At 35.4% G+C, this 27,937-nt stretch overlaps 2 protein-coding genes and 1 non-coding gene across 3 annotated transcripts; 1 reads left to right on the top strand and 2 right to left on the bottom strand.

The window, feature by feature from the left end:
- Positions 1 to 366: 366 nt before the first annotated feature.
- LOC104220474 (MADS-box protein JOINTLESS-like) lies at positions 367 to 17,349 on the top strand. Its single transcript, XM_070171748.1, has 8 exons — positions 367 to 792; positions 15,533 to 15,611; positions 15,718 to 15,782; positions 15,855 to 15,954; positions 16,099 to 16,140; positions 16,428 to 16,469; positions 16,740 to 16,912; positions 17,106 to 17,349. The coding sequence occupies exons 1-8, from the start codon at positions 611 to 613 to the stop codon at positions 17,122 to 17,124; spliced, it is 702 nt and encodes a 233-aa protein (XP_070027849.1). The 5' UTR covers positions 367 to 610; the 3' UTR covers positions 17,125 to 17,349.
- On the bottom strand, positions 1,732 to 1,804 carry TRNAF-GAA (transfer RNA phenylalanine (anticodon GAA)). Its single transcript has one exon. It is a non-coding gene; the product is annotated as a tRNA-Phe (tRNA).
- A 365-nt stretch (positions 17,350 to 17,714) lies between the features above and the next one.
- Positions 17,715 to 22,717, bottom strand: LOC104220473 (very-long-chain (3R)-3-hydroxyacyl-CoA dehydratase PASTICCINO 2). Its single transcript, XM_009771351.2, has 9 exons — positions 22,545 to 22,717; positions 21,823 to 21,934; positions 20,715 to 20,733; positions 20,538 to 20,626; positions 20,404 to 20,457; positions 19,196 to 19,266; positions 18,536 to 18,617; positions 18,048 to 18,148; positions 17,715 to 17,902 (listed from the first exon to the last, which is right to left on the bottom strand). The coding sequence occupies exons 1-9, from the start codon at positions 22,613 to 22,615 to the stop codon at positions 17,836 to 17,838; spliced, it is 666 nt and encodes a 221-aa protein (XP_009769653.1). The 5' UTR covers positions 22,616 to 22,717; the 3' UTR covers positions 17,715 to 17,835.
- Between the last annotated feature and the right edge of the window lie 5,220 nt (positions 22,718 to 27,937).

The following is a 27,937-nucleotide window of genomic DNA, read 5'->3' as shown; positions in this document are numbered from 1 at the left end:
TATATCACAATAATAAGATCCATCTATCCTTAATTAAATATTCGAATTCAAGCTTTCGATATGAATTGTTTTTAAATAAAAGTGATCCCCTCTAATGAACTTACACGGAACGAATTTGAATTAATCAGGATCGATCCAAGGTACGGAACACGCACAAAGCCAAACCATTAAGTGAACCCAAACAGGAAAAAGTAATTTCTTTTTCAGCCTATCACTCTCTTTTTTCTCCTTTTATTATTCTGTTATACCCACCATGTAATTGTGTGTTTCATACAAAGACAAGTCTCTTCTCTCCCATTTTCCTGGATCTTTAAAACCAAAATCAATGGCCAAATAAGGATTGTTTTTGCTATTTCCAAAGCTCCCCTTCCCCCACATACACTTTCTCTTTAGGGTTTTTGTTCTCTTTTCCCCCTCTAATTTTGGTAAAAATCTCACTAGCTTTTTGCAAAGATTGTTCCCCAACATAATCTCCAAAATAGAAAGCCTTGCGCACCACTCAACAGAAATTAGGTCAACCCCATTTTCTTACACATCCATCTCTTTATATTTTGGTTTATTCTGTGAAGTGGGTAATTCTTGAAAATATTGAGGAGTATATATATTCAAAATGGTTAAAGAGAAAATTCAGATCAAGAAAATTGATAATGCTACAGCAAGGCAAGTCACTTTTTCAAAGAGAAGAAGAGGGCTTTTCAAGAAAGCTGAAGAACTTTCAGTTCTATGTGATGCTGATGTTGCTCTCATCATTTTCTCTACTACTGGAAAACTCTTTGACTATTCTAGCTCCAGGTATGTGTGTGTGTGTGTGTTTACAAAGCTAGCTATTGCTTTACATATATATTGTGAATAAAGTATACTCAAACAAGTTTAGTATGTAAATAAGTTTTGTTTGAGCTTATCTCATATACTGATTAAGCTCAGAATGAGATAGTAAATTTTTCTTTGTGTTTTTGCCTTGTAAGTTCCTTGGTGTGATGCATTTTATAGCACGGCGGGGTACGATAGTTACACTTAGCTTCCAGTGGCATCCACTATTATTATTATTTAGAAAATGTGTACTGTATATTATTTTATACCGAGCAAATATTTGTAATATGTGGACATGAGTTTCCAAAGCAAAGATACTCCTAAAGGTAACAAAATAAAAAATCTCTGCTTATTATTCACCGTATAAAATTTAAACATAATTACTCACTGCATAACAGTTCTTATGAATAATCTTTAAATTATTTAAAAGATGATAGTGGTAACCACTTATGAAGTCATGGGGTGTATGAACCTAGTTATCTAATTGACGATAATTTCTAAAAAAAATTAAATTTGACATACGTTGTCTTATAATAAAATGACTAAAATATACTTTACCCGATATTAAGATTAAGAACTGTTGATGTTTGGATCTGAGCTGAATCTTGTCTATTTCAATCCCCCTAGATTCGGATTCAACTTTTGAGCCTTTCAACAATTAATCAATTGAACCTTTCGAATATGTATTACGTATTCAAATTCGGTTGAACAAGAGGAGAAAAAAAAGAGGAGATAGAATCCAATTCTTTTAGATACTTTATCTAAGAAACTTTACCCATCTAGAACATAGACGGGGTATATCTCGCCAAACTGGATAAAGCTACTATTCTAATCTAGACTCTAAAAGAATATGTATGTTGATTCATATCAATTAATTAGAAATTAATTCGAGGGAAGAGAGACCCATACAAATTAATCATGTGCCAGGAACCAGATTTGAACTGGTGACACGAGGATTTTCAGTCCTCTGCTCTACCAACTGAGCTATCCCGGCTATTCCCAATGTAGTATCCTCATTTTATTAGAGAACTGGGGTCTATGTCAATTACAAGGACAAAAGTAGATTAAAAATTTTCTCAAAGCCGGGGAATTTCTTCGATCTTCAAAAAGATGACTTTGTAAGTTTCAGTATGAGTAATGATATTGATAGGGAATCATTCAACTAGGGATTCCTTGCTCAAAGACGTTCATTTCTATGTGTATCATATATATCACAAGACTTGTGATAAGAGAAAGCCATTTACGCTCAAATCCATTTCTAAAAGAATAGAGTGAATGAGAAAGATAAGGAATTTGGAACCGCTAAGGAAAGGGGGTCGGATAAATAGTTGGGGAGTGAAATAGTCTTTTTGGGGATAGAGGGACTTGAACCCTCACGATTTTTAAAGTCGACGGATTTTCCTCTTACGATAAATTTCATTGTTGCCGGTATTGACATGTAGAACGGGACTCTATCTTTATTCTCGTCCGATTAATCAGTTCTTCAAAAGATCTATCAGACTATGGAGTGAATGGTTTGATCAATGAATATTCGATTCTTTCTTCAATGTAGAATCGATTCACACCAATTCTTCTACATCATAATTAATCATGGCTTACCGTAGCATTCTCAGTGTACTTTTTAATGCTCCAAAAGTTCTTTCAATCATATTGCATACAGAAGCTATGTTGTGCGGACTGTTGAAGTTTGGCAAAATGCCAAAGTCCCACATTGGTTGGGAGTTAAGTTTGGAGGGGATTTTTCCCCTATAAAAGAAGGCCTAATGTTTAGGATTGAGACACACCTCTCATTTGCCTTCTCATCTGTTTAAGGCATTTGTATCTTCTCTCTTTAGTATTATTTCACTTGTATTTTTGGAGTGGAATAAAATATTGGTTGTGTCCGAGGAGTAGGCAAAATTAGCCGAACCTCGTAAATTCTGGTGTTTCCTTTATTGTTGTTTTATTGTCTTATTTATTATTTGGTGGTTGTCATAATTTTTGGTATAGTAGTTGTGACTTATTCACACTATATACATTTGGCTTCCGCAACAATTGGTATCAGAGCCAAGGTACTGTCTAAGTATGCTCTGTGGTTGCAGCATAGTCTGATCTTCCACATCAGAAAAGATTTATCTTGGTAACTGAGTCAAGGTTCTGTCTGAGTATGCTCTGTAGTTGCAGCTTAGTCTGATCTTCTACATCAGAAAGGAAATAATCTTGATTTGTGTCGTCAGCTATTAAATAATATTTGTGTCAAATATGGGGGACAATAAACAAGAAGAATCTACATCAAGTGTCAACAATACGTCATCATTGGCATCTTCGCTTATGACAAGAATTGTGTCAAATGCGAAATTTGCGGTAGAAATTTTTGACGGGTCCGGACATTTTGGGATGTGGCAAGGCGAGGTTCTAGATGTCCTTTTTCAACAAGGGCTAGATCTGGCCATTGAAGAAAAGAAACCAGATGTTATTGGAGAAGAAGATTGGAGAATTATCAACCGTGTTGCTTGCGGTACCATTCGATCCTACCTTGCTAGAGAGCAGAAATATCCATACACAAAGGAAACTTCTGCAAGTAAATTATGGAAAGCACTGGAGGATAAATTTTTGAAGAAAAACAGTCAAAATAAATTGTACATGAAGAAGAGACTGTTTCACTTCACCTATGTTCCTGGTACCACGATGAATGAACATATCACCAGTTTCAATAAGTTGGTCACAGATTTGCAAAATATGGATACAACTTATGATGATGGTGACTTGGCCTTAATGTTGTTGGCGTCACTTCCTGATGAGTACGAGCACCTTGAAACTACTCTACTCCATGGAAATGACGAAATTTCTCTCAGAGAAGTTTGTTCAGCTTTGTACAGCTATGAACAAAGAAAGCGAGAAAAACAGAAGGGCGGAGAAGGAGAAGCACTGTTTGTGAGGGGTCGTCCTCAAAATCAAACGAGGACAAAGAAGGGAAGATCCAAGTCAAGATCCAGACCCAGCAAAGATGAATGTGCCTTTTGTCGAGAAAAAGGGCACTGGAAGAAAGACTGTCCGAAGTTGAAGAATAAGGCCAAACATAACAATGGAAAGGCTATTATGGATTCAAATGTAGCTGATTGTGATGATTCAGACTTCTCATTAGTTACAACAGAGTCATCAACATCATCAGACATATGGTTGATGGACTCGGCTTGTAGCTATCATATGTGTCCCAACAGGGACTGGTTCGTGGAATTTCAAGAAGGAGAATATGGAGTCATCCACACAGCGGATAACAGCCCTCTTACCTCATATGACATTGGTTCAATACGATTAAGGAACCATGATGGAATGATCAGAACATTGATAGATGTTCGATATGTACCGGATTTGAAGAAGAATCTCATCTCTGTGGGAGCCCTAGAATCAAAAGGGTTCAAAATCATTGCAGAAAATGGAGTGATGAGAGTATGCTCTGGTGCACTAGTGGTAATGAAGGCTAATCGGAAGAATAATAATATGTACCGCTATCGTGGCAGTACAGTTATTGGGACAGCGACAGTAACATCCAGTGACGACAAAGAGGCAGAAGCAACCAAGCTATGGCACATGCGCTTGGGACATGCTGGAGGAAAATCCTTGAAAACTCTATCAGATCAAGGATTGTTAAAAGGAGTAAAGGCTTGCAACTTGGAGTTTTGTGAGCATTGTGTTAAAGGGAAACAGACAAGGGTTAAATTTGGTACAGCGATCCATAATACTAAAGGCATTTTGGATTATGTACACTCTGATGTTTGGGGTCCTTCCAAAACACCTTCATTGGGTGGGAAGCACTATTTTGTAACCTTTGTTGATGATTTTTCCCGAAGAGTATGGGTGTATACAATGAAGAGCAAAGATGAAGTGTTGGGAATTTTTCTCAAATGGAAGACGATGGTGGAGAATCAGACAGGCAGGAGAATCAAGTGTATTCGCACAGACAATGGAGGTGAATACAAAAATGATCATTTCAATAAGGTCTGTGAAAATGATGGCATCATCCGACACTTCACTGTTAGACATACACCACAACAGAATGGAGTAGCAGAACGTATGAACCGGACCTTGCTGGAGAAGGTACGGTGTATGTTGTCCAATGCTGGCTTGGGCAAAGAATTTTGGGCTGAGGCAATTACATATGCATGCCACCTCATTAATCGTCTACCATCTGCTGCTATTGATGGCAAAACACCATTTGAAAAATGGTACGGAAAACCTGCTGTAGATTATAACTCTTTGCACGTGTTTGGCTCAACTGCATATTATCATGTGACGGAGTCAAAATTGGATCCAAGGGCAAAGAAGACTATTTTTATGGGAATTACTTCTGGAGTCAAAGGATATCGCTTATGGTGTCCTATGACAAAGAAAGTAATATTCAGCAGAGATGTTACCTTTGATGAATTTGCTATGGTAAATAAGGTAACAGAAGATACCAAACAAAATGAAGGTGCTTCTAAGCAGGTGGAGTTTGAGGGAAAATTTATTTTTCCTACACAAGAAGCAGAGGAGGAAACAAATGAAGATTACCCTCTGGAAGGAGAGCCAGTAGAGGAGATTCCAACTCAGGAATCTCAACAACAACTTGAATCAATAGCAACCAGCAGGCCAAAAAGAACAATAACGAAACATGTTCGTCTCATAGAGACGGTTGCTTGTGCAACCTCAATTGTAGCTGATGATGTTCCTACTACTTATAAAGACGCTGTCCAAAGTTCAGAAGAAGATAAGTGGAGGATTGCCATGAATGATGAAATACAGTCCCTTCATCAGAATCATACATGGAGATTGGCCAATCTCCCGAAGGGAAAGAAAGCAATTGGGTGCAAATGGGTATTTGCAAAGAAAGAAGGATTTCCTAACCAATTAGATGTTCGCTACAAAGCAAGATTGGTGGCCAAAGGATATGCTCAAAAGGAGGGAATTGATTACAATGAAGTGTTTTCTCCAGTTGTAAAACATTCCTCCATTAGAATTATGTTGGCTTTGGTAGCACAATTGGATTTGGAACTAGTTCAGATGGATGTAAAAACTGCGTTTTTACATGGAAACTTGGAGGAGGAAATCTACATGACTCAGCCAGAAGGATTCAAAGTTGCTGGAAAAGAAAATATGGTGTGCAAACTTGAAAAATCGTTGTACGGATTGAAACAATCTTCTAGACAATGGTACAAGCGATTTGACGAGTTTATGTTGCGGCAAGGGTACAAGAGAAGCAAATACGATCATTGTGTGTATTTGCACAAGCTTAAAGATGGTTCCTTTGTATATCTTCTCCTATATGTTGATGATATGTTGATAGCTTCCAAGAATTTGGAAGAAATTGATAAGTTGAAGATTCAACTGAAGAAGGAGTTCGAGATGAAGGATTTGGGTGAGGCAAAGAAAATTCTTGGCATGGAGATAATTAGAGATAGACGTTCAAAGAAACTCTGTTTATCTCAAAAGGAATATTTGAAGAGAGTACTTCAACGTTTTGGCATAGATGACAAGACTAAGCCAGTTAGTACTCCACTTGCTTCCCATTTTAAGCTAAGTACTACTATGTCGCCAATGGATGAAGCTGAACGAGAGTATATGTCAAAGGTACCATACGCAAATGTTGTTGGTAGCTTGATGTATGCAATGGTTTGCACAAGGCCTGACATTTCACAAGCTGTTGGAGTTATTAGCAGATATATGCACAATCCAGGGAAGGAGCATTGGCAAGCTGTGAAGTGGATTCTACGGTATATTCATAATACTGTAGATGTCGGGTTAGTTTTTGAGCAGGAAGACAATCAGTCTGTAGTTGGATATTGTGACTCAGATTTTGCGGGTGATATGGACAAACGAAGATCAACTACTGGTTATGTGTTTACTTTTGCAAAGGCACCAGTTAGTTGGAAGTCTACTTTGCAGTCAACAGTTGCTTTGTCTACAACAGAGGCAGAGTACATGGCTATTACAGATGCTGTGAAAGAGGCAATTTGGCTTCAAGGATTGCTAAAGGAGCTTGGTGTTGAACAAAAAGGTATCACAATTTTTTGTGATAGTCAAAGTGCTATTCAATTAGCGAAGAACCAAGTTTATCATGCAAGGACGAAGCACATTGATGTTCGGTATCATTTCGTACGAGAAATCATAGAAGAAGGTGGAGTCACGGTGAAGAAAATTCATACTACAGAGAATCCTGCTGATATGCTGACAAAGGTGGTGACTGCGGTCAAGTTTCAACATTGTTTGGATTTGATCAACATTGTTGAACACTGAAGATTGAAGATGAAGACACAACCAAAATTTGTTATTGAGAGAGAATTGAAAATGTGGAATTTTGCCAAGGTGGAGATTTGTTGAAGTTTGGCAAAATGCCAAAGTCCCACATTGGTTGGGAGTTAAGTTTGGAGGGGATTTTTCCCCTATAAAAGAAGGCCTAATGTTTAGGATTGAGACACACCTCTCATTTGCCTTCTCATCTGTTTAAGGCATTTGTATCTTCTCTCTTTAGTATTATTTCACTTGTATTTTTGGAGTGGAATAAAATATTGGTTGTGTCCGAGGAGTAGGCAAAATTAGCCGAACCTCGTAAATTCTGGTGTTTCCTTTATTGTTGTTTTATTGTCTTATTTATTATTTGGTGGCTGTCATAATTTTTGGTATAGTAGTTGTGACTTATTCACACTATATACATTTGGCTTCCGCAACACGGACTCTCCAAAATTATGCCGCACCCGTATCGGATCCTCCAAAAATACACTATTTTTGGAGGATCCAACGCGCACCCGACAATATTTTCGAAGAGTCCGAGCAACATAGTACAGAAAAGTGCATATAGTTAAATAGTTATTTACTATTTCGAAGTCTCTTTCACTCTTGTAGTCATGCAAAAGGTCCTGCGGTTCTTTCTATGGAGCTAAAACTCTTTCGTGCTTTAAAGAACAGGTAATATTTATCTACCAGAATGAAATAAATGTAATTCATCAAACTAGCTAACAACATTAATAATCTAATGTATTTAAAGTTTTATGCCATGTAGTAGAGAAAAAAATTTTGCCGTTGGGTCAGCAATCATACTTTCCGGTACTTTATTGTCATATGTAGTACCTTCCCACCAAGTTGCGATAAAGGTGAACTGCATATCAAAATCGCATGCACCTAGGACATTTAACAAAATGTTCACTTTACGGTTACGATATGCATGTTGCTTGTTTGTTGGGTCCGCTTGTAGATATGTTTCATAAATTGCACATATACAATCCTTCCAACGCCAAGTGGAGAATTTATCTGATAAAATAAGTTTTTGCAAGAACGAAATACTAGGAGTTTAAAGGAGGTGGCTAACTAACCTCAATGTGAAACTGAGGCCATAAAAAATAATCACGAAACAATTTTAAATTGTACCTTAACGTAAGGCCAAAAACAGTTACTGTGTCGAATATTTGGATGGATGTCATATTATTTGGACATAACTATTGTTGTCATCTGACGTATTGTCTTAGCGAATGTTTAACGTACTGTTTAATTGTCTCTAGTGAATGTTGAAAATATTCAAACATTCACTTGTTTAGTGCTAACTATTTTACGTGTAACAGTAGCCGGAAAAATAGTCACAAACTTCTCAATTGGAACACGCGTGGATTGATGTTCGGTTTGGATTTTATGAAACGACCCCCTCTTTTGGTTATACCATATCCAAACCACGCATGTTTCAATTAAGGAGTATGTGACTATTTTCTTGATTGTTGTTGTACGTAATGATAGTTAGCGCTTGGCAAGTGATATTTTCAAACTCGAGATAATTAATCAAAACGTTAGAACAACCGCTAAGGCAATTAGTCGGATGACATCAATAGTTATCTGCCCAAAAGAATATGACTGTCATACATCCTAATATTCGACATAATAACTGCATTTGACCTTACTTTAAGGTAAAATCCAAACATGTTCATGATTATTTTTTGTGGTCTTGGTTTCACTTGAAGGTTAGTCAGCCACCTCTTATAAACATCTAGTAATTCTATTTAATGGATTCTCTATTTGGTAAGATTGTGTTGGTGAAATTGATGGAACACTCAAGAAACAAGCAACAAGCATATCGTAATTGCAAAGGAAACACTTCGAAAAATGTCCTATGTGCTTGCAACTTTGATATGCAGTTCACCGTTATTGGGATCCAACTCCTCTCCATTCTCGTTTCTCCATTTTCTCCAAGTTCTTGTTTAGATTACGGACACGTGACATAAGTTAGAATTAATGGCTAAGATTTAATTAATTAAAGCAAATTCTAATCATGGTTTAAATAATTAATAATTTGTCCATAAATATATTAAAAATTATCTCTCTTGTAGAAATTGTTCAGAATATTTTTTTGTTGGAATCAAAGTAATTTTTGTCTTTCATGAGTCCAAGTAAAAACAATCATTATAACGTATCTACAATTCATTCCATTTCCTTTTGAATATGAACTATTATACCTCTTATATTATATTTTAACTCATTTCCTACTCCGACAAGACAAAATCCCTATTAGCATTATTACATCGTCTAAAAAGAGATTTTTAACTTTGATTCCAACCAAAAAAAATTACACTGAACAACTTCTTCAAGTAGTAATAAAATTCTAGATGAAGCAATTTGACATCTATTTTTTACTTGGACTCCACAGAACCAAAAAAAAGGGCATCCTGTAATTCCATACACACTGAATTGTGTATGAAATATGAAAAAATTGTTAGAAGCAATTACAATTCTGTAACAATGAAGCCCCACTTCAAGTGAAAAAAGTTTTAAATTTGATTCCAACAAAAAGATACACTGAACAATTTCTACAAGAGAGAGAATTTTTTAATATATTTATGAACAAGTTATTAATTATTTAAACCATGGTTAGGATTTTGCTTTATGTTGACATACAAGTTGTCTAACACATGTATACACATGTACTACATCATAGCTAGCACATGTATATGAGCTGTATAGTAGGTGTAATACAAGTTGTGTAGCACATGTATACACATGTACTACATCATAGCTAGCACATGTATATGAGTTGTATAGTAGGTGTAATTAGGTGTATGACAACTAATAGATTAAGTGAATTAGTATTATAAATAGGCCTTGTAATCTTCTCTTCTAGATATGAAATATAGAACTTCTTTGATTTCTAACATGGTATTAGAGCATTGAAGTTTTTTCATCAGTTTGTTGTTGGAAATTTTTTTTCCTCGTTCGAATTATTTTTATTCAGAACAGTCTTTCGCTGCTTTGATTCTATTTTACTATTTTCGGCCATTTTTTGCCCCGACTGCTTCTTTACAGATTTTTCTACTCACTATTCCGACCAAAGTGGTACTGTCAGAATTTTTTTTTCCTGACAACTTTCATTTTCCAAGATCACTGTTCCGGCACTGTTCACTGTTCAAATATTACTATTCACTGTTCACTGTACTGTTCAAATATCACTGTTCACTGCACTATTCAAATTTCACTGCACTGTTCTTTACTATTTGATTCTGCTATTATTCGGGTGCAAGATGACTAAAACGAAACCTACTGTTGATGTCATTCCGGTTATGTCCAAAATTACGGAGAATAAGTTCATGGGTTCCAATTACATGGATTGGAGTAAGACGATCCGTCTCTATTTGCGGAGCATCGACAAAGAGAACCACTTGGTTGATGATCCACCCAAGGATGAGACTAAATCAGTCTGGTTAAAGGAGGATGCAAAATTGTTTCTCCAAATCAAGAATTCGATGCACAGTGAGGTAAATGATCTAGTTTCTCATTGTGATTATGTGAAGGATCTAATGGATTATTTAGATTTTTTGTACTCTGGCAAAGGAAACTTGTCTCGCATGTATGATGTGTGCCAGACATTTTACCATCCATCCATGCAAGATCGCTCTCTCACCACTTACTTCTCAGAGTTTAAGAAGGTGTATGATGAGCTTAATGTTATATTGCCGTTTAGTCCAGATGTGAAGGTACAACAGGCTGGCGGTCATGAGTTTCCTTTCTGGTCTTTCTCCCAAATTTGAAGGGGCCAAATCGCAGATTTTATCTGGGACTGCTATCTCTTCCTTGAAAGAGGCCTTTACAAGAGTGTTGCGTACTGAAAAGTCTCATCCAGGTCCGACAGCCACAATCGATAGTGGTGCTCTGCTTAGCCGCGTCCAAAAGAATAGGAGTCATAGTAATCGCAATCGGAGTAGCGATAGTCGAGACTTAAAACAAGGGGAAGTTGAATGTTTTTATTGTCATGAGCTCGGTCATACCATACGTTATTATGTGAAGCTTCAGAATAAGAACAAAAGATCTCAGTATGCCAACATCGCCACTTCCGAGACTATTTCACCATCTCAGTCATCATCTCCTCCTATCAATACTATCCCCGAGTCAGGTAAAACCACTAAGTGTCTCCTCTCTTCGACATCCAAATGGGTCATTGATTCTGGTGCTACAGATCATATGACATGTAACTCTAAACTCTTTTCCACTTTTCAGTCACATACCCAATGTTCCACAGTTACTTTAGCCAATGGGTCTACCTCATATATTTTAGGGTCTGGCACTGTTAACCCAATATCTTCTCTTTCCCTTAGTTCCGTCTTAAATTTGCCTGATTTTTCTTTCAATCTAATATCTGTCAGTAAACTTACTCGTACTTTAAATTGTTGTGTCTCATTTTTTCCCAATTATTGTCTTTTTCAGGATCTTACGACGAAGCAGATTATTGGTAAAGGTTCTGAGTCTGGGGTCTCTATGTTCTTGAATCACAGGTGCCGAAATCCATTTCTTGTTCAACTGTGTTGTCTCCCTTTGATGTACACTGCCGATTGGGTCATCCATCCTTGTCTAGTTTGAAGAAGTTATATCCTCAGTTTCAGAGTATTTCCTCTTCAGATTGTGAGTCATGTCAGTTTGCTAAACACCATCGCCTTCCTAAAGTTTCTAGAGTCAATAAACGGGTCGACTTACCTTTTGAGTTAGTTCACACCGATGTTTGGGGTCCATGTCCTATTATCTCTAAAACTGGTTTTAGATATTTTGTTACCTTTGTGGATGATCATTCTCGTGTTACTTGGTTATATTTAATGAAAAATCGTTCGGAGTTGTTTTCAATTTTTTGTGCTTTTTGTGCTGAAATAAAAACTCATTTTAATGTTTCCGTTCGTAATTTAAGGAGTGACAATGCAAAAGAATATTTTTCGGATTTGTTTAAAGATTATATGGCTACAAATGGTATTCTACATCAATCTTCTTGTGTTGACACCCCTTCTCAAAATGGGGTTGCGGAACGAAAAAATAGACATCTTCTTGAAGTAGGCCGAGCACTCCTCTTTCAAATGAAAGTGCCAAAATGTTTTTGGGCTGATGCCGTCTCTACAGCTTGTTTTTTAATAAATCGTATGTCATCTTCTGTACTTAATGGTAATATTCCTTACAACATTCGTTTTTCCTCTAAGCCATTATTTCCTATTGAACCCAAAATATTTGGTTGTACTTGTTTTGTTCGTGATGTTCGTCCACAAGTAACTAAATTAGATCCAAAGGCCCTTAAGTGTGTGTTCTTAGGGTACTCACATCTTCAGAAAGGTTATCGGTGTTATTCTCCAGATCTCAAAAGGTACTTAGTGTCTGCCGATGTCACATTCCATGAAAATTATCCGTTCTTTTCTTCATATGTTTATAACAGTCCTGAGGAAGAAGATGATACTTTGGTCTACACTGTCACACATCCAGTTAGTTCTCCAACACCTCTTCCTCAGTCACCCGTTTCCCTCGATCGACCATCCGAGCAGCCACCTGTTCTTCGTGTGTATACCAGGCGACAACAAACCTCAGAACCCGATCCTTTACCCACTTCTGCTTCGTCGGTAGATCCAACCTCCTGTGTTTCAGATCCTAGTTTGGATCTTCCTATTGCCATTCGCAAAGGTACACGACAATGTACTTATCATATTTCTTCTTTTGTGTCTTATGACCATTTGTCTACTTCTTCTAGCTCGTTTATTGCATCATTAGATTCTGCTAGGATACCTAAAACTGTTTCGTGAAGCATTGTCCCACCCAGGTTGGCATGATGAAATGATAGAAGAGATGATGGCTTTAGATGAGAATGGTACTTGGGAGTTGGTCGATCTTCTCACTAACAAAAAGGCTATTGGGTGCAAGTGGGTATTTGCTGTTAAGTTGGGACAGTAGCTCGCCTTAAGGCACGCCTTGTTGCAAAAGGGTATGCACAGACCTATGGAGTCGACTATTTGGATACTTTTTCCCCGGTCGCCAAGTTAGCTTCTGTTCGATTATTCATTTCCATGGCAGCTACTTATGATTGGCCTCTGCATCAGCTTGATATAAAGAATGCTTTTCTATATGGAGATCTTCAGGAAGAAGTATATATGGAGCAACCACCTGGGTTTGTTGCTCAGGGGGAATGTGGAAAGGTATGTCGTCTTCGAAAATCTCTTTATGGGCTGAAACAGAGTCCCCGTGCTTGGTTTGGCAGATTTAGTGAGGCTGTTCTAGAATATGGGATGAAGAAAAGCAATTGCGATCATACGGTGTTTTATAAAAAGTCTGATGATGGTATTCTTTTATTGGTAGTATATGTTGATGACATCGTTATTACTGGAAGTGATATTACAGGAATTTCAACTCTAAAGTCTTTCCTTCACACTCAATTTCAGACGAAAGATTTAGGGCAACTAAAGTATTTTTTGGGAGTTGAAGTTACACGGAGCAAGAAAGGCATCTTCTTGTCCCAAAGGAAATATACTCTTGACTTGTTAGCTGAAAATGGAAAGTTGGGATCTAAACCATGCAGCATGCCAATGGTTCCTAACACACAACTCGTGAAAGAAGACGGTGAGTTATTCGAAGATCCAGAGAAATATAGGAGATTGGTTGAGAAACTGAACTATCATACAGTAACTCGTCCCGATATCGCATACTCTGTCAGCATTGTGAGTCAGTTTATGTCTTCCCCAACAGTCAGGCATTGGGCGGCTCTGGAGCCGATTCTTTGTTATATAAAGGGATCTCCAGGACGGGGTCTAGTATATAAGAATAATGAACACACTAATATTGAGTATTTCACAGATGCAGATTGGGCAGGGTCAAAAGCCGATAGGAAATCCATGACAGGATATTGCGTTTTTGTTGGTGGAAACTTGATTTCGTGGAAGAGTAAGAAACAAAATGTCGTATCTCGATCTAGTGCGGAAGCAAAATACAGAGCTATGGCACAATCTGTGTGTGAGGTTGTATGGGTACATCAACTATTAAGTGAAGTTGGCTTCCAAACTACATTGCCAGCATAGTTGTGGTGTGATAATCAAGCTGCTCGTCATATCTCCTCTAATCCTGTATTTCACGAAAGGACTAAGCACATTGAAATAGATTGTCACTTTGTTCGTGAAAAGATTCAACAAAAGCTCATCTCTACAGGTCATGTTAGAACTGGAGATCAATTGGGAGACATTTTCACAAAAGCTTTGAATGGAGCTCGAGTTGAATATATCTGTAACAAGTTGGGCATGATCAATATATATGCTCCAACTTGAGGGGGAGTGTTGACATACAAGTTGTCTAGCACATGTATACACATGTAGTACATCATAGCTAGCATATGTATATGAGTTGTATAGTAGGTGTAATACAAGTTGTGTAGCACATGTATACACATGTACTACATCATAGCTAGCACATGTATATGAGTTGTATAGTAGGTGTAATTAGGTGTATGTCAACTAATAGATTAGGTGAATTAGTATTATAAATAGGCCTTGTAATCTTCTCTTCTAGATATGAAATATAGAACTTCTTTGGTTTCTAACACTTTAATTAATTAAATCTTAGCCATTATCTAACTTATGCCATGTGTCCTTAATCTTAACAAGAACTTGGGGAAAATGGAGAAAAGATAAATGGAGAGGAGTTGGATCCCTTTTATTGCAGCTGGATGGGAAGGTACTAAACAAAATAGTAGAGTGCTTAAGAATGCCATTGTTGACCTAGTGCCAAAGTTTCATTTCTGCCACACTGTATTAGACTTTAACTACATTAGATTTTTAATGCTGTTAGCTAGTTTAATGTTATTTCATTTTGGTAGATAAATATTATGTTATTGACGCTGGTGCTGGCCTTCCAAACACGAAAGGATTTTTAGCTCCATACAAAGAAATGTGATAATTTGCAGGACTATAAAGGGAGCGAAAGAGAACTGAAACGATAAAAAAGTATTTAACTGGGCACTCCTCTCTGTGCAAAACTTTTGGAGCTTGAATAGTAGATTCAGAATACTAGGATAGGGTATGAATAATTACAATATTTATCTGGAAGTATGAATTGTAATTGCTTGTGTTATGTTGCAAAATCTTTTTGCGGGAACATCAAAGCAGTGATAAAATATTTATAGAGTATGAACATGGTGATATGATCGTTTATGGCACAAACCAACAACTGACTGAGATTAGCAATGCTGCTTCATCTTCTCGATCGGTTGATGAAATGCTTACACCTTCTTTGAAAAGCTACTCTTTCCTCCAGCATGTTAGCTAAAAGGTTATACTAGCTAAGCAGATGCTTCTTCTTTAGGTTTATTCCACTACTTTACACCTTTTTGGAAAGCTAATATACTTCAAAAGTGCGTGTTCGTCTTGGAGTCAACTGATCATGTGTCGCCATTTTGATAATCTCGAGATGATGTGATATTAAAAATTTATTTTGTTCTGTGAAGCATGAAAGAAATTCTTGAAAGGCATAATTTGCTCTCGAAGAATCTGCAGAAATTGGAGCAGCCTTCACTTGAGCTGCAGGTAAATTTCTTGATCCATTGTACTTTCAGAGTTTTTGTGTTTGCATTTGTAGTTATTTCGACTTTCTACTTCCTTTTGTTCTAAAGATGGAAAGTATTCTTTGCAGCTGGTAGAGAACAGCGATTACGCTAGATTAACCAAGGAAATTTCTCAGAAAAGCCATCAACTGAGGTATAGATAGTTCTATCAATAATTTTTTGGGTTAAAAAATGCAAAATGAGATTTAACATGAAATGGAAACAGGCAAATGAGGGGAGAAGAGCTTCAAGGATTAAGTGTTGAGGAGTTGCAACAATTGGAGAAATCTCTTGAAGCTGGATTGAGCCGCGTCATTGAGAAGAAGGTTAGTCATTGTTTTAGATGCGTAGGTCAGATTTGATTGGGATGGAAATAAAAATCGGGCAGGATCCGCGCACTTTGTTTATGTACATGAATTGCTAAAGCTAATGGTGTCTTCATGAAACTTGCTTTGTTTTTATTTTCTTAGGGTGACAAAATAATGAAAGAGATCCATCAGCTTCAAGAAAAGGTTAGCAACCGATACTCTTTTCTTTCAGGTATATAATATTATTTGACTGGACGCAAAATTTTAAAAAATAATGTTACTTTGACTTGCGTATTACATCGGTGACAGTGAAAAATTAAATAAAAATGATGGTTGAAAAGTAGATTTGATATGATATGAATTATAAAGAGTATTATATATACCAAAGCTTAAAATTCGAGTAGTTAATGAATTTACATTCTACAAAATTGCCTATCATATTTTCACTTTCATAATATTTCACAAGGCTGAAGATATTGTATAATCTACAGGGCATACAACTAATGGAAGAGAATGAAAGAATGAAACAGCAGGTAAGAACACAACTGGAAAGTCTCTTTATTAACTGGTGGCAGGGTTTGCAGCAGCTCGGTGCACTAAGCTCCCGTCACGCGCGGGTCCGGGAAAGGCCGGACCGTATTGAGTCATGTCATTGCATGCAGCCTTACCTTGAACTTCTGCAAGAGGCTATTTCTGCAGTTTGAACCTGTGACCAGAAGGTCACACTAACGCTAACTTTTATTGTTGCATCAATGCTTCCCTTCATACTTACTGATAATAACTACTGCCAACTCTTTGTGAAGGTAATGGAGATATCGAACAACAGCAGCAAACATCCAGCAATTGTAGTAGCAGTTGAATCAGAAAACATATACAACGAGGAACGTCAATCCTCTGAGTCTGTCAGTAATGCATTTAACTCTACTAGTCCCCCACCTCTAGAGGACCACAGTTCCGATACTTCTCTAAAGCTCGGGTTAGTTCCCCCCCCCCCCCCCCGCATATACTGATCATATAAAAAGAATTTATATAATCAATGAATTTTAACATGTAGTAGCAGGTCAGTTATCATTTTAACTGAGTTTCCTATTAATGTTTATCATCGAGATTTACATATAATTTATCGTGCAGATGACCTGTTTTGAATTAATTTTCTTTTGTTATGGCAGGCTGCCTTACCCAGGCTGAAGGGGAAGGCAAAGTTAGCTAACAGTCAAAAGCAAGATCACCATCTTCTATGTGCAATGTTGCTGACCAAAATAAGTACTAACTACTGAAATGTGGAATGTAAAAGCAAACTCAAGAAATGTATGTGTGTGACTACCAACTATTGACAACAGTTGGAAATTGAAATTATGTCATTGTAATGTAACCTTTTTTTTGTGAATGTATCTATCTTCATTTTCATTTTCATTTTCATTTTTGTCTAATTTTACATTTTTTCCAGAGGTTAGGGTATCGTAAATAGCATCTCTACCTTCATAAAGTAGGAATAAGGTTTATTTTCATTTTTGTCTAATTTTACATTTTTTCCAGAGGTGAGGGTATCGTAAATAGCATCTCTACCTTCATAAAGTAGGAATAAGGTTTGCGTAGATACTAGCCTGTCCAGACCTCACGGGTCTGCGTGTAAACCTTGTGGGATTACACAAGGTTTATTGTTACTGTTGTTGTCTAATTATACTTTCTTTGTTGTTTTGAGAATTACTAACCTTCTCTGATCATTTATACCAACTTTAGTAAATCCTTTGTTTAGCTCTAATGAAAACTCAGCAAGAGAAATGCAAATTGTTCTATTGTTTAAATCAATAAAATAAACATGAAAACAGTAGCAATACATTGATTCAGAACAAATCACTTGCAAAAATACAATCCCTAACAGCTACATTTTGATTAAGTCTACTCCTTTTTCGATTTGGAGAGAGCTTTCTTTCTCTGTCCGAGCATGTAACCATACATGTGAGGACTACCTGCAATTCAGAATATCATCTAATGAATTCATAGCATTTAGCAAACTAATCAAAATCTAAAATAGAAAGGAATACTCCGAAAAGTTAAAGAAATGAGCATGCATTTGCGGCCTAGAAGGAGATATTTTAGTGAAAGGATACTTGCCTGGGACATAGATACCGAGGGCAACAAGTCCTGCATAGTAGTAATCAAAAGAGAAGTTCCATTTGTTTGGCATCCTAATAGAATACTTCTCAGATCCCTGGAAAAATATAGTTCGATTAGAAGACAGACCCCCACACATATAAATAGAACAATTAGAAGCCGAGGCAAGGAACAGAATTCCAATTAGAAGGGCCCAAGAAACTAGGTATATATAGGTGCAGAAATTTACGTCCAAGTGTCTCTGAGAAGCTAAGATAAAAACTATAAAGCAAATCAGTTTTTATTTCGGAACAGGAGGGAGAGGGTGCAGAATTTCCAACTTATTTTGTTAAACCAAAAAATAAATACTATATGATAGAAAATATTCAAAGGAAAAAAGGAATTCTCGAACTCTTCAGAATGACAGAATCTAATGAAGATTTCAGTATATGACTTATTTACTGTAACTTGTATGAATCGAAAGGGAGACATGTTGTCTCGGTACCTTGATGTAAGGCAGGGCACTGTATATTAAACCAACTTCACTTGTGATGCCAGTAGGATACAGCAACATGAAGGTACTATACCTGCAGGAATAAAATCAATACCTAAAGATCGGTCTTTAAGGTGCAAATCAGACTAAAAAAGAACCTGCTAGAGAAGGCATTTGCCACTACTAGAGAAGAAAAAATGGGCGCAAATCCGATGGCCTGTCCGTTCATATAATAGTTTGTATTTTAGTCCCATAGTGCCAGTGTGACACACTTGTGAAACCATCTTAATTGCTTTTCCTTCTCTTTCCTATTTCTTGTCAATTATTTCACAGTTTGTATGTTATCGATCAACTTATCACTCAATCACTGGCTACCTCTCTTCCAAAGTGAATCTTTCTTTGGATACTTAACCATAACTAATAGACCAACAGGCTAACTCAAATGAAAATTCAAATGGTTGTTTCTGTGTTTAGGAAAAAAATTGTTGCGCTAACCTATGATATCAATAAGAATATGAGTCTCTGTGTTGGATTGTTATTTGAAAAAGAAAAACAGGTGGTTCATTTTAAATGGGTCAAACTTGGGTTGATGGGTTTGTTAACACCAGTTTAGCCCCAACCCATTTATCACACGAACTCATTTACCATGCTGGCAAAGTTAACGGATCATACCTTAGCCACAAGAGCCAGGAAGGTGCAGAACCGAATGCCTCTTTTGTCCCGAAGAATGAATATCGGATGATCTGAAGTTTGAGCACAAAGATTATACCAATTATCAACATGTTACTTACACATGAATAGATTATACTTATCAAAACAACTCTTATATATGAATACGACCATTTAAGCACTCATGAACTGGCATGGTTATGAACAGATATAGAGAGAAGTTAGTGGACAGAAAGAGTGGGAGGAGAATACTGATACAAGCACTTTCAAATACATGCATCACGCAGTGACAAAGTCAGTCTAATGTGCTCTCACAAATTTTTTGAGGTTATGAGGATGCTTAAGTCTGAACTACAAGCTTCTACATTAGCTACATGGAGCAAGGATAACTGAAAGATATATTTAGTTAAATTATGATTAAGTGGACTATTAGACCTCAGAAGAAAACAAATGCATCAAGACTCGGTGGAATAGTCGATTTGTGTGCAAGCTGGCCTGGAAACCACCGTCTTACAATCATGAACGGTCAAATCTTCCTAAAGATAGAAATAAATGCATATGAGGTCAGATGTTGTTAAGAATCTATATCTTGTCATTTGTCTAGCCAAAAAAGCTCGCTGCTCTTACTGTTACCTCCGAAGCACAGAAGCACATCCATCAAAATCATTTGAGTGCCAATTCATTGAGAACTCAAAACTTAATGTAAAGCTATATAAGACTAGAAAAGAATGAGAAGAAAATAGTAATCTCAATGGTTTATATGGCAAAAGGTGTTCTTCAGCTATGCATACTGTGACATTTTTACAAGTAAAGAATAAACAGAATCAAGGCGCAGTTAAGAATATCTTCTCCACCTAAATTTAGAGGCATCTTTAATCTGTTTCAATTGTTTATTATAATACGATGGATTCACTGCAACAAGGAATGGTGGAATACAATTTCTCTACACTTACAATTTCTTGTTACCACCATAAGCCTCGGAGTTTTACTTTCAGTTGTTCAATGTTCTCTTTTCTTAATTCTTCAACTAAGTATAGTAAATAAGGTCTTGAAAAGAGCATATCTGGTGAGACAACTGATATCTTTTCCTTTTCTGATTAATAAATTGATGCTCCGATTATTGCAGTTATTGTCAGGAGAGTTGAAAACTCAAGTTACAATAAATAAGCATATTAACATGAAACAGAACAGAACATGTAAGCAAGGCTCACCTCCGTTGTAGACCAGCTAATCACTAGAGAACTGACAAGCATATGAGACCGGAGCTGCATCGACAATCCAATTCATTAGCAAAAAATACTTTTACATTGTCGTGTAGAAATTAGAGGAAAATAATCAAGCTAACCTCAGGGAAACTCCATAAAATACCCCAGGTTACATATAATCTTGAACTTATCTGTGGAAGAGTAGCTGATACTGGAGATCTTACCAGACCTAGTTAAGGTTGAAGAAAAAAGAAAAGGTTATTTAAGTGCAAAATCTTCTCGCGGGCTTATTTAAGCTTGTGATCAAATAAACTTACCCACTAAACCATGAAGAATCTGTTCCGTAGTTCATGCGAAAAAGAAATTAACAAGTTAGCATCCCAGTCCGTTGCATTTAATGATAATAAAACCAAACAAAAAATAATAATATCACTTTTTCTCAGCAACAATTAGTTACCTCAAAACTGATTAAGAAAATCCATAAGTATGTAATAAGAGAATGGGTTACGGCACAAACAACTAACTACTTGTCGGTTTCAGCTAACAGAGCTTAACTACATGTGAGTTGCAAGAAGGATATCCAAGAGGGTGAGCAATTATCATTATCAAGTTCCGAACTCTCTCTTGTTCATTCATTAGATTTAAGTAACTATAATTAACGATTAGAAAAAAAAAGCATTGTCATTACACAGAGATCTTATGAAAGTAGGTATCCTCTTTTAGAGTTTATTTTTCCACCAAGCTTCATTAGTGCATTATTTTCACATTTTACAAAAGAAAAAGTTCAGAAATTTGAAAAACGAAAAATTTGCAATAACATAAAAATTATCTTTTGGGTATTCCCCAAAAACTGCTTTTAGTAACACTACACTTAACTGACTATTCTGGCCAAATACTAACTCACTCTAACATCTTTCAGCTACATCCCTTTACAATTGCCAGATTTGAACCAACATCTTTGAATGAAAGCAGATCTAATTGGTGTACTTTCCTAAAATAGATATCTCTCATACCCATTAAAGATTCAACCTTTTAGGAAAACAGAATCATGAAGGCAATATGAGTGAGGAGAATTTAATGTATCATCAACCACTTTTATCAACTATCATATATCATACCCAACATTTACACAGAATGTAAATAGCATTCAACCCCCTCCCCCACCTCACCCCCCCCCAACAAAAAAAAGCCAGTTATTATATACATTATAAAAATATGAGTTTAAGTTCTATGCACGGATAGTATAAAAATTATTTACATAATCAGGTCATTTATTACGTAATTAAAATTTTTAATTGGTGATCTCGTAAAAATGACAACTGACCTGCTATTACAGGTAAAAATTCACTAATAGCGTAAAATAATCTTTACACTGTCAGTATGGATAATTTAAATCCTAAAAGCATAGCCTTGGAGGGAGTTTACCTCTAAAATGGCTGCGGTTTGAGCTAAGAGCAGAGGCTTCTCTACAGCATCATAAACATGTTCATGCCCTGACTCTTTCAGTGTTTTCACGGCAAGATAAAAAACTTGAAACCTGCATTTCCAGTTACCCGATTTATAATATGCACGAAAGATCAGAGTAGTAAACAGAGAGAAATCAAATCCGCAGTTAACTAATAATTTAAAAACAAAAATCAAAACCAACAGCAAATCAATCAATCAACAAACAAAATTTCAATCCCAGAAAGTTCATATAGTTCACTCGAACCAATAGCTTTGGCTCGAATCAATCAATCAACCAACATATATTTTATCTGTTTAAAAATCCACTAAAATAAGAACAAATAATAAGTTTCGAAACTCGGAACCACAATGTTCAAATGCTGGGTCCGCCTCTGTATCTCTTAGATGCCAATGTAGTGTGGGACTAGAGAAAATAATAATATAACAACAAAAAAAAACAATAATAATAATAACAATAACAACAACAACAAATGTAGTGAAATCACACAAGTGGAGTCGGAAAAGTACAACCCTATCTTACGAAGGTAGAGAGGCTATTTGCGGTAGACCCTCGGCTCAAAAACAGAAAAGGGAGTAATAAACAAATAATAACATCAACACGGTAATAGGACAACGGACGCAAATGGAAAATAATAATAGAAAAAAAGAAAAAAAAGAAAGAAAGTGGGCATTGAACATACCATCCAAAAAAGACAATCCAATTGTAAAGGGTGAGGTATACACGTCTAAGAGCTGATAAAACTCCAGCCATTGAAGCACTCCAAAAAGCTTAAAACTCTAAAAGAAACAAACTTTGAGAAGAAATAGAAATAATTCCAATTGGGTATTTGAAGAGAGAGCTTATTATGAGTAATTAATTGGTGTAGGTGAGTTAGATGAACTACTATTAGATCTGCTACAGAACAGTCAACAGTGTCACATTCTTGTTTATCTGACACTGAGTTTTGATTCTCAACTGTCAACGCTCAGCGGATTGATTGCTATTCATTCAAATCTGGGAAACTTATTAATCTGGCAAGGAAACGATGTCGTACGTAAGTGGGTCGGATTTACATCTGGGGCACCCCATATTTATGGTTAAAACAGAGTCAAGTCACATCGAATTTCCCTAAGAAGAGGCACATTTCTGAAAATATTCGACATTGAGATGTGTAATTTCCTGATGTAGTGAAGTAAAATAAATTGCTATTTTTTTTTATATCAACACTCGGTCACTCAATCTTTCTTCTTCATTTTTTTTCTTTTTCTATTTAGATTGAACGTGATATAATTAAAAGTTTTTTTTTTACACTAAATTTTTTTTTATTGAAAAATTTCATAGGGATATATTGCTATTGTTACTGCTTGTTGCTACTCCTTTCTTTTCATCTTTTCTTGAGTCACGGGTCTTTCGGAGACAACCACTCTACCTTCAAGGTAGGGGTAAGGTCTGCGTACACACTTCACTCCCAGACCTCACTTGTGGGATTATACTAGCCTTATTGTTGTTGAAATTTCCAGCAAACACATGCAGCCGCTACCCTTCGGATGCGCACTGGATAATCTGCTCACTATGCAATAACTCACAAACAACACATGATATGTAAATCGCAATATGCAAGCCCGGTGCGACGAGCTCTGACTAAGGAGACTACAAGTAAGAGAAATCAATCACAGATCTCCCATATAGAAAACCACTCAGTCAACCCTTTCGGACTTTATTAGACTAAAATTACAAGTTACTTTTTTGAGGAATACAAAGTTGTCCCGGTGAAAATTGCCTTTTAATTAGTACATTTTGGCAACATTTTTTCAAATTTTTTTTGAAAATATTGTTTGCTCATAGATTAATGATTTATTTTTGAAAAATTTCTGAAATTATTTTTCAAGTTCCCAAAATCTAGTTTAGGGTAGATTTTGGGTGAAACTTGTTCTCCCACTCACAAAACTTCAATTTTTTTAAAAATAAAATGCATGTTCAAATATAATTTCAATTTCCAAAAATAATTTTTCAAAACTATTTCAAAAATTATTTTTTCAAGTTTCAACTACATCTATGCCTAAACGCTAACTAGGCAGTTCATGAAACAGTTGGGACAGTCCATATGTTAAAGAGAATATTGGTGAGCTTATTAGTTGGGGAAATAGAGAGGCAAAAAAACAATAACATGTTAGGTTGTCTGTTCAGTTTCCTAAAATTTTCTTGACTACCTAAGGGTTGATATAAATTAGGCCAACCTCTATTTCCCCGAAGATCAAAATACTTTTTATAAGTTTTTTTTTTAATTTAAAAAAAACCACTCTTCCTTATTATTTCTATTTTTTTATTTTTTTTATTTATAAATAAAAAAAAAAAATTCTAAATAAAATTCGAAATACTAAATAATCTAAACTAAAATAATCGAAATAAATTCAATTGAAATAATTCCAAAATAAAAAAAATACTACTACTAGATTTCTAATGGCGATTCTAATTATTAATGAAATATCCATTAATAATTTACTAAAAATGGAACGAAATGATCTTATTTTGTTCCTCGGCTGAGAAAAGATGTCTTTAACATGTAAAAGATAAAAATATATGTTGATAAACAGATTGGATCATGATCGATTCAATTAAGGTACTAATATTTATTTTACTATACTACAAAGATCGCATTTTTTTACTTCGTTCAGATAATAGTTGTAGCTAGGTAAGGCTCAAAAATCTTTAAGTATAATATTTGGTGCACAATCAGCGAAGCTTAAAATAAGGAAAGAGTTCAACTGAACCCGTTTTTACAATATTTTTTTTTATACAAATAAAAACTAGTATTAAATTCCCTTAACACATTTGAAAAGCTTTTACGCATCGCATTTTAACTTGTCTTTTAAAATTAGGAAAATTTAACATAAGAATAATTGAGCTCCCTACTTTTCAATTTTATAGCCCATATTTTAATTTAGAGAAATTTTTATAAAGCATTATCTTTTAGTGGTAATTAGCTATCTATATATACCATTTGCTATATTACGGATTGTAGATACGTTTTCTGTTGTTATAAGATGTATTTAAGCTACTGTATTCATGAATACAGTGGCAACAGATTATTGTATTTGACTGTATTCATGGCGTGAAACAGGAGATTACAATATTTTTAAACGGAAAGTGAATCAATTAACATAATAGACTCCTAATATAACTCAACAAACTCAATTACAACACACAAATTTTGTATTTTTAGTTATAATAAAGATTCTTAACCGAAAAATACCCCAAAAACATAGCAATCTATAGAGAAATTATATAATACATCTGAATACATAAATTATATTAATTAAAAAAATATATGAATATATTCATGGCATATAGCAAGACAGTGAATACAATGAAATACATAGAATACAGCGGGATACATTGAAATATAATTTTAAAAAAAGATAGTGAATACAATGAAATATATGGAATACAGCGAGATACATTGAATTACAATGAAAAAAAAGACAATGAATACAATGAAATACATGAAAATACAGCGTGATACATTGAAATATATTAATAGAAAATCAAGTTGTTCAGCCCCAAACTCCGTCGTCTTTGTTCAAGAACAAACCCTAATTTCCGACGAATCCGCCATCGAGCAAAAAGCTTGAATCTCACTCTTCCCAACATGTATGAATATGCAGCCATTGGAGACCCTATGCCAAATATAGCAGTCATAGCAAAATTGGACGTATCAATAGCATAAGCTGATCGACGCGATTGCATAGTGGGTACCGATTATTTGGATAAGGCTGCTTTGGCGGCGAGCCATTTTTTGTGGCAAAGGATCCCATCAATTCGACAGCGGATGAGTCAAGGTTCTTGGTCATGGATGCAAAGTCCCCTAATTAGAGAAATTTAAGGCTCAAAACAGTACAAAGGATTACCGATTGCGGAGAAAAATACGAGAACAAAAAGAGGCAAAAGCACCGTTTGTGACTCATGGTAGGTGATGTGGGTGAGAGAAATTTTGAGATTGAGCGTCGTGTTTTCGGGGAATAGGGAAGAGAATGACATGTATCAAAGTAGAGAGAGAAAAAAAAATAGTGTAACTGAAAAGCGTATTTAGTGACTTAGGGGTAGAAGGTAATCAAAATTAGATATTTTGCTATAAACATTAAATGGTACCTATATAATATAATTTTTTAAAATGGTATTTATTTAAAATAAATAAGGTGTTAACCTTTGCTATAGGGGTAAAAATTTCTTCAATTTACAACCAACTAGCCCAAAAATAATAGGCTAATACTCAACATTGAACTCCAATAGGTTCTCGAAATTACTATTTAATTTTTAAAAAATATTGCTCTAGCTTTTAAGTTAACTTTTGAATCAGTAATTGTGACTCAAATATTAGTTCAACAAAGCAAATCCACTTGGGTAGTGAAGATTAGATTTTTAACAAGCTTAAATATGTGGGTTTAAATTCTAAATTTGATTTCGTGAGAATTTTGGAGTGGGTATTATTTAAACTTGTTAGAAATAGTATAAGGAAGTTGTATATAAAATGTGAAGTCATTTAATGGAGATTTGGACTGGTTTTGAACAAGAATTGCAACTAAAAATCGTGGAAGAAGTTCGTCAACAGACGTTTGTATAAAGGTGTATAAAAGTGTATAATAGTGTATAAGATGTGTTTATACACTCATATACACTATTATTCAAGATTATACAAAATTATGCAAAAAACTGATCCGTCTTCTTCATTGCGTCTTTTCTGAAATTTAACTCAAATCTTGCTCAAATCTACTCCAAATCACTTCAAATTTAAATCTTGAACTCCTTTTGATATTTGCAATCAATTAGAACAACATCCAATCCAAACAACTAACAAACTCAAAATATCATATTTTTGAAAGCAAAGCTTTGAATGACCTTCAATAGTGGACTTCTGCCTTTTAATTTTCTTACATTGCAACCAGGTAATACAGGGGGGGAAGCAGAAAATACTCAGCTTCTTGAAGCATATGTAGAAGATGTGAGAAGAAGAGAGAGTGAAAGCAATGGTTGTGAGAATACATATTTAACTTCATATCTTTTAAAAACAATGATTGTAACAACACAGATTTTGAGTTTATCATTGCTATTAAAATATGTACAATATGGACTAGGTAGGGTAAAACTTAAAAACATGAGCCACTTTTATTATGGTATGAAGTCATGTGTATTTTCTTGTAATTCTTTCTTTAAAATTCCTTTGTTAGAATGTACAACTAATCACCGCGCACAATCTCTTTTTTACAAGGCATTAACTTGTATCTAACATGGTTTTAACATCGCTTTATTATTTTCGATGTGGCTATTTTTCTTTTCAAACTTGTTGAGAGATGCTTTTCTTTAGCCGAGGTGTGTCGGAAGTAACAAAATCAGAAATTTCACGAAAGATGTTCAAGATTTAATATACTCATATAAAATAATTTTTGACCTATATACGTAATATAAATTTCTATATACACAATATATATTTTTTCGATGAAGGGTGTTCAGTACCCTTCAATGTATGTGGTTACGCTACTACCTATTGAAAACAACCTCTCTACCTTCACAAGGTAATGATAAGTTCAACGTACACATTATCCTTCCACATTGTAAGAATATATTAGGTATGTTATTGTTGTATGATTTTAACACAAAAAAGATCATAACTTATCCGTTGACATAGTTGCCATAGCAAAGCAAGGTGGGACTGCATAAAAAGATTTAATTTCTGCCTTGGCCAACTGTCAGCATTCCTTAGCCAAACGGTGTGCTACCATATTATTCCCTTCCCTAAAGTTGTGGCAAACTACTGAACTTTCCAACTTGTATATTAACAACCCGCAATATTATAAGATAAGAGTTAAAATCGGAGAACCATTTTCCGGTAGTGAAGGTACCTCAGCCGTAACTACTGAAATCAGCAAAGTTTATTTTTTGAAATATTTAAGCCAAATCATACTGAACAAAGTACAAATTTCATCTATTTTGATTTTTCAGCTTTTTGGTTTACATAAATATACGTCATTTGCTACATGTGTAATATATAGTTCCTACAAGGACAAAATTCTTGTTGTGGCATGGAATTTCATCTTT

Source organism: Nicotiana sylvestris, chromosome 4 (genome assembly GCF_000393655.2).
Source record: "Nicotiana sylvestris chromosome 4, ASM39365v2, whole genome shotgun sequence".
Taxonomy (NCBI): domain Eukaryota; kingdom Viridiplantae; phylum Streptophyta; class Magnoliopsida; order Solanales; family Solanaceae; genus Nicotiana; species Nicotiana sylvestris.
Note: the sequence above shows the minus strand (reverse complement) of the source record. Positions and strands in the feature narration are given on the sequence as shown.